Genomic DNA, 17663 nt, shown 5'->3' with positions numbered 1-17663 from the left:
TTCAGACTCTGTGTCCTGGACCTCAGTTATTAAAATATGATGAGTCATTACTTTCACACAGTGAAGAATGTGTGTTATCTTTGTGGATATGTAATGTTGAGATATCACTGCTCACAACCATCTCTTATCTGAGTTCTACAGAATGAGGTTTTAAAACTCAGATCTCTGGAGTAACTTTAAAGTGACCCTGACAGAAGAAACCTGTCTTTGTTTGTCTCTGGTATGAATGAAAAGTTCAGTTCTTAAACACAATCGTATCAGTCAGACCTTTACTGCTACAATATGTAGCCCATGCTGGCTAATACATGCTGCTACCTTCATGACTGTTACACTGTGCTTCAGTATTATATGAATCCACTGTGAGAACATTTCACTTTAAATCTGTAAATATCTGCTCATTAAATCTAACCTTTTGTTTTTGTCTTTTTTATGTTGATACAGATTTGTTTCTACCAAAAACACCAGTCAGTGCTCAGGGCATATGTCTGGCCTGGTCATCACTCTAACCAACCGTTATTTTCATTATTGATTAATCTGCCACTTATTTTATTGATTAATTGATGATTTGTTAGGTTAATAAAAACGTCAGAAAATGGCTCATCACAATGTCCCATATCGCAAGGTGACAACATTGTCGTCCCCCGAAATATGAGCTATTCTATACACATCTATATTATATTAAATGGAACATCTATTACATGTGTGTATACAGTTTTCTTCAGTGTTGTGTTTGATCTTTTAAACCAGTTATAATCGGTCAAATTAGAGGATCTGATGATGACTGCTGCAACTGCCTGTTTTTATTTTTTATAGATTGATTATTTATCTGTCATTTGTCCCATTAACGTGGATAAGAGCTGCATCATGATTGAGCAACTGACGTCACAGATCAACTCCGCACGTATTTTTTTTTACTAAGAATGTGAAACAAAAGGATAATAAGAACTAAACTCATGTCTGAGGTGAATCACAGTGAACTGTATCTGTCCACAGTTTTAATGGAAAACACCAATAAAACGTGTTTACCTCGCGGTTCTTGAAGAACATGTCGGAGGTTGTTTCACAGCTGTAGAGAAAACTACATCCAACGCTGAGGCCCCGGTACTTCACGCAGCTGTGTCCGTTAGACTACTGTTTCATCTTACCTCCGTCATTGACTTTAACAACCGTCGATTTCCATAAGCAAATACCAAACATTCATCTCCTCACTTCCGGATTTTCACAGGTGACATACCTGTGTGTGGACAGGTAAAGGTATGTCGAGTCGCTGACGTCACCTTTCAGCAAAACGGGACAATCTGATGAAGCGTTCAGGTTCCGCGGGAAAGATGGACTATATGAACTATTCACACAATAGCTACTGTTTAAATTGAAATAATATAATGATAAATACATTTTATTGATTTTCAAAAATTAATATAAAATAACATGTATTTGGTTTGAGTGTATTTTTGCTGGTATCAAAGCTGTTACCTGGAAATTCTGTTCTGTTAAATCAAATATACTTATAAAAGCATGTAGTATCCTTGATTTTGAAATTACTGTAAAGTATTTAAGCAAGAAACACACCAACAGTATATTCCCACATGATTTCAAATCTTTACATTCCTATAAGTTTATTAAATGTGGAATTTAGGACTTTTGTAGGACTTAATCCTACAGGATGATTGTATAGGATTAGATGCATTTTACAGGGTCAATCATATGATAATCCTTTTGGTTCTTCCCATAGGATAGATTTCATCCTGTATATAATATTAATAACAATATATAACCTATAGGATTATATGTAAGATCTTATCCTATAGGATTTTGTCCTGATTGGTTCCAAAATCAAATAGATTCCTTAAATTAGAATATTCTATAATTCTTAAGGACATTTTACTGTGGATGTAACACTGATGTTTTTTCAGCTCAGTTTGCAGAGGAAATACTCAGTAAAATACTTAAAGGTGATGTGACGAGGTCACACGTTCAGTAACTAACTACAGTCAAAGTTTATTTTATACAAAAGCCAATTGCTGCCACGCTAAAAAAAGTGGAAAGTTTATTGTTGGAACAAAATGTTTTCCACATCATTATGACATACAAACTGATCATGTTGTATCAATATAATATTTACATGAAAACTTCAAACTATGCTGAGAATAAACTGAGGGATAATTTTTAGGTTGAGACAGGACAGCCTCTGTTGTTATGACTCAAATGACCCCTCTCTCCTACTGTCGTGAGGTAAACAACAACCTACAACCTGGTTTTCATCGCTAGCTGGAGAAATAACACTGGTCTCTTTGATCAGGGACCGTCTACAAATTGCAACACTGAAAACAGATACTACAGAAATCCTTGTTTTCACTACAACACCTCATTTGGAAAAATGTGCTTTTTCATATTTTTTTATTCAAAATCTTCCTTCTGGTCCTGTCAAAAACACAGCAAGAAACCACGAACGACAGGATCCATGTATCAGAACAAGCCTGGACCTAAAGGACAGCACAGTATTCATACGTTATTTCCATTTGATGTTCAGACCAAACTTAGTTTTTAATGTCACTTGTTTTGGTTGTCAGCAGGACGAAGGGTCAGGTCTGAGCTGTGTTATACATAATTTATAAAGATCAAATCCACCTGCCAGTCACTGATGTTCCTCCATTTATAAACCTGAAATCTAAACCTGAAGTCTCCTGACCCCTAACCCCCAAATCTAACCCTGACCCCTAACCCGAATCGCAAATGAGGTTTGTGTGTGTTCATAGGTCACAATTCAGTTTAAAACAAAAATAAATATTTACATAACACACATGTAATCACTCAGACAGTTTAATACACTTTTACAGGCTGTCACCAATGATAAATGAACACAGTGTGATCCCAACACTGAGTCTGGACTGTCTACATGATGTTCATACGGCCCTGAATTTCTCCCATGAACCAATCAATCATCTTTGCATCAATCAGAAAACATTTACTGAGAAACTTGTTCTGGTCCATTAAACAGATTTACTCTGTGATCTGAAGTAAAACCTGGATCAGGTGTGTTTCCATCAGTGCATGTTCCACATCAGGAACCTTGTGGGTTTTCAGCAGAGCTGCTTCTTGGATCAAGTACCTGAACACACCTCTGGCGGGAGATAAAAGAGACGTCAGTTTTTACAGATGTCAGTGACCTCATCATCCTCTGAGGGCGCCATGCAAAGCTCCCTCTATAAAACCATCAGTCTGAGTTAGTTTTTATTTGAATTTGAATTTACAAATGGACAGTCATCTCAGTCACTGATGGGCCACATGCAAACCAGGGTCTGAGCAGACCTGAAGATCTGGACCTGATGTTTGACTCTTTTAAAATACAGAATGGTCAACAACAAGTTGGTCCTGTCCCAGTCAGCTGTGTCACTTTATTAGGTACACCTTTACAATCTCATACAATCAGATCAGTGGTACTGGACTACATGATACATGGTCAGAATATTAGGAGCACCTCTGAATAACCTGCAGTCAGGTTCACCACCATCACTATGGCTCAGTGATGAACAGTGTCAACACAGACTGAACCTCACAGGCATCATGAAGGTAATAGGTGGTGGATCTACCTGTATGAGACTGTACAGGTGTACCTAATTAAGTGAACACTGTTCTTTGCAGGTAGCTTCACACTTTGATTTTAGTTGTAAATTTGTCCGAACTGTAACTCTACTGTTGTTCTAACTTTAACGCTCCTGAGTTTCTCCTGTTGGCTCTCAGGACAGGGGGTTGTTTGCTGTACAGATTGTGAAGTCCCTTAAGCCAATGTTGTGTTAATTTGTTGGGCCACACACATGTGGTTTTTGTGGTTAAACACCTGCAGACATAGTGTACAGGTGCTGACTGTAAACATGTGACGTCTGTCCTTCGTAGCTGAGAGTGAACTTTCTTTAATTCTTATAATAACTCAGCTGTGCCTCAGTCTGATGTTGACACAGTGATATTACAGCTGATCTGGACTCAGTTAACTGAGCCGCCATTTTCTGCACCTGCTCAGTTTACAGTGTTTACAGAGTCACCATCACATTGTAGTTGGTGACTGCTGATGAAAAGTGTCACTGACTGTCACTGGAGGATTTAATCAGCTTTGGTGAACTAACGTTAGCTCGGGTCAGGGTTAGCTCAGTTGTCATCTGAACACCTCCTGTAGTTTTTACTCTTCGCCTTCCTGAAGGAGGTAAAGCCGGGCTTCACCCCCTCCTCATCTTTTTCTGTCTGCACCTGTTTCTCCTCCTCTGGTTGACCCACAGCTCCTCTGGTGTCTTGCTCCTCAGTCTCTTCTTCACTCTGCTCTGTTCCTCTAGCCTTTTCCTCCTTCTCCTCCTCCTCTCCCTCCCCCTCATCCAGATGACTGAGGTGCATCCTCCTCTTCTTTCCTCTGTCAGATGACAGCTGATCTGAGCTCTGCTCCTTCAGCAGTCGCTGTGGCCTGGAGAAGATCATCCTCTGCTGGATGTCACAGGATGAATCACGCCATCTCTCCTGCTGCAGACTAGACAGGAAGTTGTAAGCGGCCCTCCTGTTGTCCTGGTCACTGGTCTCAGTCACATCCTCCAGACTGTAGTGAGTCCAACGCTCAGGGTGCACCAGGTAGTCTGGGACTCCTCTCTTCTTTGGTGGTGTGGGGCTGGTGGGCAGGGGTTGGCTCACCTTCCTGCCGGGATGTGGAGGCTGAGGCTGGATGAACTCTGTGTCTGTGACAGGACCCTGGTTCAGAGGGGAGGAGGTCAGCTGAGTGACACTGTCCAGGCCGCCAAAGATACTGTGGCTGCGGTCTGAGAAAGCCAAGCTCCCTCCTCTCAGACTGAAGGAGGTCTGAGCTGCTGGAGCAGAGACCACATCCTCCCTGTCACCTTCATCATCATCACTGTCAAGCTCTGGGTCAAACGGAGCTCTGCTGGCCTGTTGTTCAGGTTCAGAATCATCGGTGTCCGACAGCTCATCCTCATCATCTCTGTAATCACTCATCTTAAGACTGAAATCAATCACCTATGAGGATGAGACAGGAAGAGCTCTGCTGTTAATCAAAAATCTTTCATCTAAGACAAACTCAGATCCTGGATGAAAACTTTTTATGTTAAAGAGTAAAAGTGTTCAGGTAATAAGTCATTCTTCCCACTGTCTACCACAGAGGGGTGCTACACACATATAAGAGACATTCAAAATAGTGATAGGAAGTCTTTATTGACTTGAGTACTGAAATGAAGTTATTGATTAAGTTATTATAGTGGACTTTCATGTAGTCGAGTCTCAAGTGACTTCTGTCAACATGTAAATTAACCATTCAGTGTTTTAATCACAGCCTCCATCTTGTTCTGACGTGAGACAGAAACATTTCTGTTATCATCTGACCTTTTTATTAACATGAGTTCACAGTAATGGAAATAAAAAAATATAATTCAAAAATAAAAATCATACAACATTATTACAGCGGCTGTGATGCTGTTGATAGCACTGCAGCCTCACTGTATACAACACTAGACACTGTGGCCTCTACCTGTAAGACAGGTAATGAGTCAGAGGAGGCTCCACAGTCAGAAACGACAGACAACACATCTATATTAACGTTGATCAACTAATCTTTATTAGTTGGTTTTTTATCATGCTTTACTACTATCTTTTTTTATAGTTCGTCATGAAGTTCCACAGGGTTCTGTACCTGGACCTGGGATGTGACACATGCACACACCTGCATATCGTCAGTGGTGTGAAAATACTCATTAAATAGTCAGAGTTATAATCTGACAGACTGAACAGTGATGACGTTAGCTACTAATGTTGTTAGCACCCAGCTCACTGTAGCAACTGTACCTACGTTAGCCTAAACAAACTAACGTTAGCATTCCTGCTGTAGCTGCTGCTTATATCCCGGATCATGTGTTTCACTTCTTATCTGCCTACTAAATACAGTTCACTCTCTGTTTGGCAAACACATTACTCTGCCGCCAGGAGGCTTGGTCACATGCTGCAAGCTCCGCCCCTCCGATGTGAACGCGCTCAGGAAAACCTTCGTGAATTTACGGAGCTGATGGCCATTAGGATCAGTGCAGCCAGATCAACAAAGACATAATCTGGGCATGTTGGACTTACTTCGTAGTACAGGTACTCCAGCCTAAATCCACTTCAGTCCCAACAAGACCCGAGTCATCGATGTATCATAAGACCTGGATGCCGGACCTAAGAATGGCGCCCATTCCATTCAATACGAGTTGCTCGCCTGGCGCATACGCCGAAAAAGTTTCTGGCTTCCGGGTTACTTCCGCGTTATGCGGCCCATAGAGACTGCGCAGTAGTGTCACTCCCATCGTGCTTTGGGGAACGAGAACGAGCGAAAAACGTTCTCGATCTGGCGCTGCGCGTTCATGAGTGCTCTGCTAGCGGACTTTATGATGTTTAATAGACTTCTACAGGACTCGCTCAGGGCTTTGAACCACGGATTTAAAACGGCAACAGCAACAACATTCAGTTTGAAGCTTTAGAGCCTAAAGTCACATTGGAATCAACATTTAAAAAAATAATGTTAAATAAAGTTTAAATTGTCTTTAAGGCAATTTTAAGATATGGATGCTGCATGTGACAGATAACTACAACTCATCAGATAAAGTTATTACATTTACTTTCTGTTATTGGGAAGCATATTTATACGGCATGTCTCCTTTAAAAAAAACAACAACAAAACAACCAAAACTGTGCAGGGCTATAGTTAAGCTTTATGTCCCGTCATACTTAGCCCTTTCTCTATTTTTCACTGTTCTATTTCACAGATATTTGATTTGAAAATGGAAAATATATCAAAATTACTTTTATAAAGATTTAATTTAAATGATGAATGCCACTGGACATTTAGCAAACTGTATACTGAACACACACTGACGACGTGGGGAGTTAGAGAGACGATGATGAGGACGTCCAGGACGGTTCTTCCCCTCAGGGACAGAAGGGAGAAGGGGAGCAGGCTGCACCATCTCAGGCCACCGCTGCTGACCCAGAGGATGCTGCATCCAGGCCGAAGTCAGTTATAATTTTAACACGCTGACACAGTGAAGGTCATTAAATAAACATTAAAATAATAACGCGGTTGTTGTGAGCTGATGACAGGCTGGTAAATTGCAGTCAGGATGAGACACTGGTGGCACACAGATCACAGAAACTATCACATATAAGCTAAATGACTTACGAAAACTCGCCTTTGTGCTGTTTATTCACTTTTCATACCTACTTTTTCTCATCCTTACGACGCTAGCAGTAACCTAGCAACCATCCTCGTTCCTGAGACACAGCACGACCGCGGATAGAGTCGTGCTGTGTAGAAAAGAAAGATTGATATTTGGCTGTGCACACAGCCAAATATCAATCTTTCTAATGTATATTTTTAAGCCATGGGGTTTTAATCTGTGTAAAAGTTTTTCAAATCTCAGAAAAGTCTTTTTTCTCTGAGTGACGTCACCACTGTGTACGTGCACTCTATCCGCGGTCGTGCTGTGTCTCGTGAACGAGCATGGTTGCTAGGTTACTGCTAGCGTCGTCAGGACGAGAACAAGTTAGTGTGAAAAGTGAATAAACACAAAGGCGAGTTTTCTTCTACACACATCAAGGTTCATTCATTTTGTGTTTTTTTTCCGCATTTATTTGTCACTTCTTACACTTTTTTCAGGAATGTAACTGTTTTTAATCGATATATTCGCCACATAACTGGATTCACTAAGACGCCGATATGATTTTTCATAACTTCCTCCATCACAGTTTCTTCAGGTATTTTAATTTAAGTCATTGAGCTTCTGTGTGATAGTTTCTGTGATGTGTGAGCAGCAGTGTCTCATCCTGACTGCAGTTCACCAGCCTGACCATCAGCACTGGATCCCCGCAAGGCTGCGTTCTTTCTCCTCTGCTCTTCTCCCTGTACACCAACACCTGCACCTCCAGCCATCAGTCTGTCAAGCTCCTGAAGTTTGCAGACGACACCACTCTCATTGGACTCATCTCTGATGGCGATGAGTCTGCCTACAGGTGGGAGACTGAGCGTCTGGTGACCTGGTGCAGGCAGAACAACCTAGAGCTAAACGCTCTGAAGACAGTGGAAATGATAGTGGACTTCAGGAAGAGCCCAGCCCCACCCACCCCCATCTCCCTGTGTGACTCCCCCGTGGCTACCGTGGAGCATTTTCGCTTCTTGGGAACCACCATCACACAGGATCTCAAATGGGAGCTAAACATCAGCTCCCTCATCAAAAAAGCTCAGCAGAGGATGTATTTCCTGAGGCAATTGAAGAAGTTCAACCTGCCAAGGACTATGATGGTGAACTTCTACACCTCCATCATTGAGTCCATCCTCACCTCCTCCATCACCATCTGGTACGCTGCTGCCACAGAGAGGGACAATAACAGACTGCAGCGTATCATCCACTCTGCTGAGAGGGTGATTGGCTGCAATCTTCCGTCCCTCCAGGACCTGTACACCTCAAGGACTCTGAGGCGTGCAGGGAAGATTGTAGCCGACTCCTCCCACCCTGGACACAAACTCTTTGAGACACTCCCCTCTGGCAGGAGGCTGCGGTCCTTCAGGACCAAAACCTCTCGCCACAAAAATAGCTTCTTCCCATCTGCTATTAGCCTTATCAACAAGGCTAGAGAGCCCCACTGTTGCTGATCAATTGCACCAATCACCAGAAAAAATTCCTTGTATGTGAAAACATACTTGGCAATAAAACTGATTCTGATTCTGATTCTGATTCTGATTCTGATTCTGTCATCCGCTCACAACGACCACCTTTATCATTTTATAGATGAATGACCTTCACTGTGTCAGCGGGTTAAACTATAACTGAGTCCGGCCTGGATGCAGCATCCTCTGGGTCAGCAGCGGTGGCCTGAGCTGCTGCAGCCCGCTGCCCCTCTCTGTCCCTGAGGGGAAGAACCGTCCTGGACGTCCTCATCATCGTCTCTCTAACTCCCCACGTCCTCAGTGTGTGCTCAGTATACAGTAGCTATATGTTCAGAGGCATTCATCATTTAAATTAAATCTTTATAAAAAATAATTTTGATATATTTTTCATTTTCAAATCAAATATCTGTGAAAGAGAACAGTGAAACATAGAAAGAGCAATGACGGGACATAAAGCTTAACTACAGCACTGCAGTTTTTTTTAAAGAAGGCATGCCATATAAATCTGCTTCTCAATGAGAGAAAGTAAACGTAATAACTTTATCTGATGAGTTGTAGTTTTCTGTCACATGCAGCATCAATATCTTAAAATTGCCTAAAAGACAATTTCAACGTAATATTTTTTTTTAATGATTTTTAAAAAAATGTTGATTCCAATGTGACTTTAGGCTCTAAAGCTTCAAACTGAATGTTGTTGCCGTTTTAAATCCGTGGTTTAAAGCCCCGGGCCGGTCCTGTATTAGTCTGTTAAACATCAGTCCGCCAGCAGAGCACTCGTGAACGCGAGCGGCAGATCGAGAACGTTTTTCGCTCGTTCTCATCGCTCAAAGGCATGATGGGAGAGATGCGCAGTCTCTATGGGCCGCATAACGCGGAAGTAACCCGGAAGCCAGAAACTTTTTCGGCGTATTGAACTGAATGGGCGCCATTTTTAGATCCGTCATCCAGTTCTTATAGTACATCCATGCATTGAACCTATAGATGTATTATAAGACCAGGAGCGGGCCAGACAAACTGTTCTTCTACCGTCTGTTCAGACCACTGCTGCCCCCCCCCGCGATTCGGTTTATGACATGCCGCGTTCAAGTCTCATCGTTTAAACCGAGTTTACCACCCGCTGAGGGGAAACTAAGAAATGTCGGGTTTCTGATGACACATGTTGTTGTCATGAACAGTAAACGGACCACTAGTTACAATATATTTTTTTGTATTTTTCAGACATACGTGCAGTAAAATCACTGTCAAATCAAATGTTTTATGTTTTATTTCCACTACACTGAAACAGAAAGTCTGTTAATCTATGAAATATGTAGCTAATCTAGCAGTCATTCCAAGTAATGTATATAATTATATTTAATATGATATATATATATATATATATATATATATATAATGATTATATTTAATATAATGATTATGTATAATACAATTATTATAACTTTAGTTTATAGAGAATACAGAGAGAAGCTGCAGCAGCATTAAGTGCTGCAACATGTCTTTATGGCACAGGCAGGATTAGTTAGTTGCGGTTAGTTAGTTAGTAAACAGTCGTTAGGTCTGACTGCTCTGCTCTCAGTTATTTTTATCACTATGTGTCTGTGGTGAAGACTTAGGTAAATTAAGCCGCTGTGCTTCAGTGGAGCTTCGCTGGACTTCACCACTGCCTCCACTGAATACGGGAATTTTCTCTTTTTCTTTCCGCCCTGACGACAGTGAATGTATCATGACGGAATCGTCGTGCGCACGCTCAAAACTAATTTTTTCATTGGCCTAAAGGAATTTTGCTGTCAGGAGGGCAGGATATCCTGCGGTAGTTTTGTTGTGATTGGCTGCGGTTGTGCAGACCGGGAATATTTTGAAAGTAAGTGGGACAGGGTGTAGCCGTTTGGTTTGTGTTTGTGGGACTGACTGGAGACTGACTCCTCCAGTCTTCAGCCTCTAAATCTTTTATTTAGTGTCTTAAAAGCTCTTCATGGAGCAGGACTCACGGGAAACCGCGTCCGCTGGAGGGAGGGAAGCTGTAAACACCATGTCGGACGTGTCGGCGGCTGATTTGTCGTCGTTCGTTAACGTTGAACTCGATGTGGAAAATAACAATAATGAAGGAGTTTCTGCAGAGACACACGTGTCCGCCATAACTCAAGGTCTGTGACTATTACCTGAGACAGTGATGGAAAACAGGTGTATTACCTGAAGTTTCGTCAGCTAAAGTTACCAATACCAGAGCACGGTGACGTATTTGTTGTGGCCGCCACAGTAACAGCAGTGACCGACAAACACTGGTTTTCTATTTCTTTTTTATTTCAAGCGGGTCAAATCTGATTTCACCGTAGAGCTATGTAAACAAAGCCTATTCCAGTGTTTGGTTTGTCCCCCTTTGGCTTTAATGACAACATGGATTCTTGATGACCCAGGTTCTCCCACCATGACCTGACTAAATGTTCAGTGGGGTTGAGGTCAGGTGACTGGAGGAAAGTCCATGACAATCAGGACCCCTGGTCCTCTGCAGTCTTCAAGTAGTGTGTTTGGGTCAGAATGAGTCCTTCTCCACAGGGTGGAGCTGCTTTCAGTCAACAGCTCTTTTTTTCTAACAGCTCTCTTTCAGAATGATGAGGAGGATGAAGATGTGAGTGATGACGACGATGACAGTGGCACAGACCACTTTAACACTGAGAAATTGGGAACCCAGCTGCAGAGATGTGAGCATGGCGGTGGAGGATCTTCAGGTCTTCCTGACACCTTTCAGACCAACCACCTGCTGTTCTACGAGAGGTTCAAGGCCTATCAGGACTACGTGCTCGGTGACAGCAGAGACACACTCAGTCTGATCCAGTACAGTCACAGTCATTACACTGCTCATCTCAGTGTGTTTTTGTGTCTGTCTGTGTGTAGGAGACTGTAAGCCCTCCGAGGTGAAGGCCTTCACTGCGGACTACCTGGAGAAGGTGGTGGAGCCTTGTGATTGGCTGGCTCTGTGGTCGACTGATCTCTTTGATGTTCTAGTGGAGGTGAGACCAACTCACATCATGTCAGGGTCCTCATTTGTCAATCTGTACAGACACAGTTTACACCTGTGTGTAGGAACCACCAGTCCAACAGGTGTTAATCCTGTTTAAAGGGACCCCCAGCTAATATTAGCTCAGGCCTCCTTAAGAGGCCTCCTTAAAAGATGACTTTCTTCTGATTGGCTGAACATCTTTTACATACATTTACCTCATTATCTGAAACTGTAACATTAGATATGACAGGTGATCACAGGCTGATGATAGGACGATCTGACTGTGGGTGGTGCTTCTGTCATAAAGCGTGGCAGCCCGTCCCTCATGAAGACATGAAGGCGTTTCAGTTTGGTTTGTGAGACATGAAGGAGAAGAAGGATGAAGATGTTAGACTGTGATGTCATCAGTGAGCGTTATTATGTACCTGTGATGTCATCAGGGTGGTTGACAGCAGCACAGGTCTGAGCAGCTGTGGATGATTTCAGGTGCGTGATGTGGAGCTGAAGGACCTGAAGGCCTGTGTGGGGCTTGTGCTGCCGCTGCAGTGTGACACCAGAGGCTGTGAACTCACTGAAGACGCCATGCAGGCTCTGCTGGAGGCCACCCAGCACAAAGTTCCGCTGCAGGAGTTGCAGGTGGTGTACGAAGAGTCTGGGAACTTTGATCAGACTGCCCTTGCCCTGGAGCACCTCAGGTTGATGTTGGTCCACATGTTCAAACAGTCTGATAGAGGTCACTGTCCAGATGTGCCATTAACTCCTCTTCTGTCCACAGGTTTTTCTATCAGAACATCTGGAGGCAGTGGGATGAGGAAGATGAAGATGATGACTTTGACTACTTTGTTCGTTGTGTGGAGCCTCGTCTCAGGCTGTGAGGCCCCTCCCACCCATGTCTCTGATGGTCTTGTAGTAATGAGTGTTGGTTCATTCACATGAATCCGGTTTGCAAATGTCTCATCAGATACTATGACATCCTGGAGGACAGGGTCCCTGCAGGCCTGGTGGCAGAGTACCAGTCCTTATTGGAGAAATGCTCCCAGTGCTTCCAGCAGTTCTCTGAGCTGCGCAGCGGCCTGAGCCCGGACTCAGACTCTGAGCTGGACAATGTGTCCATGGTGGAGGGTTTGAAGCTGTACGACCAGCTGGAGACGTTCAAACGTAAACTGCACATCATCGAGAACCCCCTGCTGAGGTAGATCTGAGTCCTTCACAGTCCTGCACTATAACCACCATTGCCTCTGTCTCTGTGTTCACCACATCACCTCCCGTCAGGTATGTGCTGGGCTACAAAGGTAATGCCAGGCCGCAGTGTGTGCAGAGTCGTGGACCCAGACCATCGGGCCTGAAGGTGGTCCACGTGGTCGCAGCCTCCTGTAGCACCACACAGCTCCAGTCCCTGCTCAGTGCCAGACTGCTGCCTCTGTGCTCCTGTGGGGACACTGAGATCCAGGTCAGTCCCACAGACACATTATGGCACATTATGGCCACAGTCTACAGTTGTAGACGTTGTTGTACACAGGTTCACACGGTAAGTTTTTATGGTAAATTAAATTCTCCTGGTCGACACAGTCCTGATCAAACAGATGAGAATCCACTACTTTAGTAAACAGAATGTGATCAGTTATTATTTAATTTATATTCATTTATTTCCAGTGTTGGTTTTTTTTTTTTTCATTATCGCTGCAGGATTTTGCTCATGTGTTTTCACCTGCACAGACCGGTCTTTCATCAACCAATTACTGTGGTTCTTACAACAAGCTCATCCATGAGAACTGATGTCACCTTAGCAACAGAGTTTCAGTTTGAGCTCAGTGAGTCTGAGTTTTTGTTTCTCTCAGCAGCTTTGTGAAGAGAATTTAAAACCTTTAGTCAGAAAGTTGCCTCAGGAGAGCTCTGAGTGGAAGAGAAAATGATTTGTGAAGACGGGCTCTGATCATGCTCTGTTGTCAGCTCTTCAGTCTAAGCTTTGTCTTGAAGGTGGTGCCAGAGGGAAGGAGCCCATGTGTTAACATGACTGTATTTAGTTCCACAGAGACCCGGTGTCGGCGGTGGACTCGTGTCATCAAGGGGACGTGGTCATTGTTCTTCCAGGGGTCCACAGTGTGAGCAGCTCCATCTTCATCCCAGACTCCATCAGTGTAGAAGGTAAAACAGATGACTCCTGTCCTCCATGTTGTATCTGGTCCTCAGATGACCACAGTCACCTGAGCCTGTGTCCCCACAGGTTGTGATTCAGAGTACAGATGTGACTGTAACTGCTGCAGGAACAACTCCATCACAGAATACTGAAGTTATGATGAACTTATTTACTGGATAAACTGTCCTGAACACAGTGTGTGTGTGTGTGTGTGTGTGTGTGTGTGTGTGTGTGTGTGTGTGTGTGTGTGTGTGTGTGTGTGTGTGTGTGTGTGTGTGTGTGTGTGTGTGTGTGTGTGTGTGTGTGTGTGTGTGTGTCAGGCTTTGGGTTTCCTGATGATGTGGTGATTGAGAAGAAGAACAAAGGCGACTCTTTTGTGGAGTCAACAGGAGCTGACGTCAAACTGTCTAACATCAAGTTCATCCAACATGACGCCATCGAGGGCATCCTGTGTGAGTACAGTGTGTAACATCCTGTGTGAGTACAGTGTGTAACACTCACACAGCGTGACTCTGATACCTGTGATACGCGTCAGGTGTCCGTCAGGGGACTCTGAACCTGGAGAACTGTGTGCTGCAGTGTGAGACCACCGGAGTCATCGTCCGGACAACGGCCCGGCTCAACATGAACATGTGTGACCTGTATGGATCCAAGGTGAGTGCTGTGATCACAGGGACAGACTCGGGTAGATTCAGTGTTGCGTTCACTGTCACTGAACAGCTGCTGCTCTCAAACATCTGTATCAGCCTCTGTCCTCCGGCTGCTGCTCAGACAGGCTCAGAGCGGCCTCCATATTTGCCTCCAGCTCGTGTTGGTAACCACGAGCCAGGTATTGACCTCTGATGACCTCATGAAACAGCTGAGCAGCTCTGGTATGAACGTGTCAGTGACTGTGGTTAGTCATGCTGTGTTGTGCGCAGGGGGCAGGTGTGGAGATTTACCCCGGCAGCGTCTGCAGTCTGGTCAGTAACGGCATCCATCACTGTAAGGACGGAATTCTCATCAAGGTGAGACGAGTCACCAGGAAACAGACTGTAACATGGTCTCAACCAGCCAATAGGATGTTTCGTACATTGAGTTTTAGAAATTGTTTAGAAAGTTTTATTCAAAGTGATGACATCATGAGTCTTAAGAATTTCAATAATAATTAATTTTAATTTAACTAAACATTAAAATGATTATAAAACAATAAAATATGATGTCATCAACATTTAAACAAACTAAAAAAGTTGCAGATTCTTCATGATGATGATGAGTCACAGAGTCACATCAGTCAAGCTGATGGATGTTCAATGTCCTGCTGTGAGACATACGTGTGTGTGTGTGTGTGTGTGTGTGTGTGTGTGTGTGTGTGTGTGTGTGTAGGACTTTGCTGACGAGCTGGATGTGATGCCGTCCATCACCATGGAGAACAATGTGATCCACAACAATGAAGGTTACGGAGTGATTCTAGTGAAGCCAAACTCTGAACTCAGAGGTGAACACAGTCACATTAAAGTTGTGTTAATCTGTTGTGTGGTTGTGTGATGTTCTGATACAGTCAAGTGTGTTACTGCAGTAGGTCAGAACCTCACACAACAGATTAACACAACTATCACAAAAAAAACCCTGTTTGTACAGAATCTATGTTGAACTGACCTTTTGTTCCCAGAAGACCCTAGAAAAGACGCGTCTGAATGGATGGCTGAAGATGGACAGGTGGGAGGGGTTTCAGATCCTTTGAGCCTGACCTCTAGCAGTTCAGCCGCTGCTCAGTCTGAGTCCACAGAGAACGGCATGGATGGGGACGCGGCGTCCACCTCAGGCAGGAAGTGGCAGTTTAGTCGTCAGCTGAGCAAAAACAAGGAGGCGTCCTGCAGCCGAGTCGTCCAGGATCTGATGGACCACCAGGTCTTCATCTCCATTCTGGGAAACCAGTTCAAACGCAACGGCATGGGCGACTTTGGCACCTTCTTCTACTGACCGACAGCTGATTGCTCTGAACATCAGAGCAGCGACGGCCTCATGTTTCATCTGATTTCTTTAGTCATGAGATAAATTCTTCTGCTTCACATTGTGCAGATGATGATGATGATGTGATCAGCTCCTGTTTCTGAGTAACTGATGTAACTTTATTTATTCCTGAGTGTTTTTAATTTTTTATTCTCCTTTAGATTGAAATTCACTCGTCACTTTGTAGTTATGTTGTTTCAGCTTCAGATCTAATAGATTTTGTTGTTGTTGGGTGACACTGACGACCTTCACACAGTGCCTCGGGTTGTTTATGGTCAATAGGGGATTTATATTATATATTATGACAGTCTGTGGTTTAAACATGATGCAGGTTAAATTGTGTCTGTGACTGACATAATGTGTGTGTTGTCACCTCAGCTCACCTTCACTGTGGCCCCGTTTTTAATTATCCTCCACAAATATTAAAGATAATGTTTAAAAAACAGTGAATCAACTCTTGGATTTCTCCTCTAATTAATCCACACTACCACAGCCAATCATGATCAAACCGGAGAGAGACGACAGGTGAGACCTCAGATCATCAGACAGGGTTATTTAAAAAAAAAAAAGTCTTTGAGCATCATGAACAGAAATTAACAGCATTGATTGTGTACTGAATTCACTGTTTAAAAATGGTTAATGTCATTAAATTAGATGAAAGGTTAATAACTTATTAGGGTCAAAACTTTATTATTTTCATTAATAATTATTCATGTCTGTGGTCTCAGGAGCTTGAGGATCCATCAGGTAAAAGCTACAGCTGCCAACCTCACGGTGGCACTTAAAAACAATTTTTATGTTTTTTTAACCCACCCTTTGGTGACATGATTTTCTGATGTCAAACCCAGTCAGTAAGTAACTCTTGTAACGGACAGCTTCGGTGATGATATGCTGGCTATGTATATACTGGCCTAATCCTCCGGTCAGAGAAGACACAGCAACTTCTCTCATTTAGATGACTTTAATGACACCTCTCCAGATGAACAGGACACTGTAGTATGTGGGTGTGTGTGTGGTTTGTGATGTCTGCAAAGACAACAATAGTAAACAATATTAATGATAATTAAACTACAGTGGCATTAATAATAGAAAACCTGAATTACAATAAACATGAATAACGTGTCATACTGCAGATGACCAATAGGAGGCAGTGCAGGGTCATTAAACAACACAATGGCCGAGCGCAACAGGCAGGTCACGTGACCAAGCTAAACTGAGACGGCCCCGGCTACTACTCCGGTCAATTTGACACGTTAACATCAATATAATAGCGGCCTCGATGAACAGCGGCTACACCGCTAAATAAACAGTCACAGAAGGAAATTAAATGTGTGGTAATTAACTAAGTTACATATCGGACGGGCCGTCCATGTTTATGGGGCTCAGTAACACGTTAAACGCTAAGCTAACAAACAACTCTGAGCTTATTACCCCTGCTAATATTATTAGCTCTCATCACACAGGAAATGTAAACAACATTCGCTCATCACATAGCTTACATCATCACCGACGCACACTATTGTACAGTACAAAGGGATGAAGAAGAGCGCTGGCGATCGGCAGAAGATTCGCTTGACCAGGTAACTGCACAGGAAGGGTTCATTGAACACACTGCGCATGCGCAAAACAGTCCATCAGTCTCTGCATGAAACAGCATGCTGTGACGTGTACTCCTCACAGCAGGTAATTTACAACAACTCTGATGACTGCATGTTTTTTTTTTTCTAAACCCCCATAAAAAAATAAAGTCAGGTGAGGAGACCAGGTTTTTGAAGTTCGGGTAGTTATTAAGGCCACTCGGTTCGTTAGTGCTCCTGATTGTTGGAGTCACCTAAGGCCAGGTGTGAATAGTT

The 17663-nt window shown here is 43.3% G+C and overlaps 3 protein-coding genes across 8 annotated transcripts in view; 1 reads left to right on the top strand and 2 right to left on the bottom strand.

Annotated features, from left to right (window-relative positions):
* ano9b (anoctamin 9b) overlaps positions 1-1268 on the bottom strand; it is a 30326-nt gene extending 29058 nt beyond the window's left edge. For all 3 annotated transcript variants that reach the window (XM_071472951.1, XM_071472950.1, XM_071472952.1), the window contains exon 1: positions 1027-1268. In XM_071472951.1, the coding sequence (XP_071329052.1) occupies positions 1027-1047 (21 nt within the window). In that variant the 5' untranslated portion in view covers positions 1048-1268. The remainder of the gene's footprint in view (positions 1-1026) is intronic.
* Positions 1269-2804: 1536 nt separating this feature from the next.
* tssc4 (tumor suppressing subtransferable candidate 4) lies at positions 2805-15591 on the bottom strand. Of its 3 annotated transcripts, XM_071472949.1 has the most exons (3): positions 6112-6298; positions 4243-5010; positions 2805-3121 (listed from the first exon to the last, which is right to left on the bottom strand). In XM_071472949.1, the coding sequence occupies exons 2-3, from the start codon at positions 4987-4989 to the stop codon at positions 3062-3064; spliced, it is 807 nt and encodes a 268-aa protein (XP_071329050.1). In that variant the 5' UTR covers positions 4990-5010; positions 6112-6298; the 3' UTR covers positions 2805-3061. The 3 variants fall into 3 exon arrangements, with proteins under 3 accessions (XP_071329050.1, XP_071329048.1, XP_071329047.1); XM_071472947.1 differs by lacking the exon at positions 6112-6298 and adding an exon at positions 15457-15591 and having other exon boundaries at positions 2805-5010; XM_071472946.1 differs by having other exon boundaries at positions 2805-5010; positions 6112-6294.
* shcbp1 (SHC SH2-domain binding protein 1) lies at positions 10521-16264 on the top strand. 2 transcript variants are annotated; one of them, XM_071472945.1, is made up of 13 exons: positions 10521-10827; positions 11278-11484; positions 11576-11691; positions 12168-12376; positions 12457-12552; positions 12643-12873; positions 12954-13131; positions 13706-13826; positions 14139-14270; positions 14354-14472; positions 14739-14825; positions 15184-15295; positions 15473-16264. In XM_071472945.1, the coding sequence occupies exons 1-13, from the start codon at positions 10656-10658 to the stop codon at positions 15778-15780; spliced, it is 2088 nt and encodes a 695-aa protein (XP_071329046.1). In that variant the 5' UTR covers positions 10521-10655; the 3' UTR covers positions 15781-16264. The 2 variants fall into 2 exon arrangements, with proteins under 2 accessions (XP_071329046.1, XP_071329045.1); XM_071472944.1 differs by having other exon boundaries at positions 15470-16264.
* The last annotated feature ends 1399 nt before the right edge of the window (positions 16265-17663 follow it).

The sequence above is a fragment of the Trachinotus anak genome, unplaced genomic scaffold (assembly GCF_046630095.1).
Source record: "Trachinotus anak isolate AG129_WGS33_773 ecotype Australia unplaced genomic scaffold, CSIRO_AGI_Tana_v1 ptg000042l, whole genome shotgun sequence".
Taxonomy (NCBI): domain Eukaryota; kingdom Metazoa; phylum Chordata; class Actinopteri; order Carangiformes; family Carangidae; genus Trachinotus; species Trachinotus anak.
The sequence above is the reverse complement of the archived record's forward strand: the minus strand, read 5'-3'. Positions and strand labels throughout refer to the sequence as shown.

Excerpts from the sequence above, each read along its gene's own strand:
- tssc4 (XM_071472947.1), bottom strand. The coding sequence starts at position 4,989 with ATGAGTGATTACAGAGATGATGAGGATGAGCTGTCGGACACCGATGAT.
- shcbp1 (XM_071472944.1), top strand. The coding sequence starts at position 10,656 with ATGGAGCAGGACTCACGGGAAACCGCGTCCGCTGGAGGGAGGGAAGCT. Across the intron at positions 13,132-13,705 it reads GTGGGGACACTGAGATCCAG|TTCCACAGAGACCCGGTGTC; the intron begins GTCAGTCCCACA and ends GACTGTATTTAG. Across the intron at positions 14,473-14,738 it reads GTGACCTGTATGGATCCAAG|GGGGCAGGTGTGGAGATTTA; the intron begins GTGAGTGCTGTG and ends TGTTGTGCGCAG.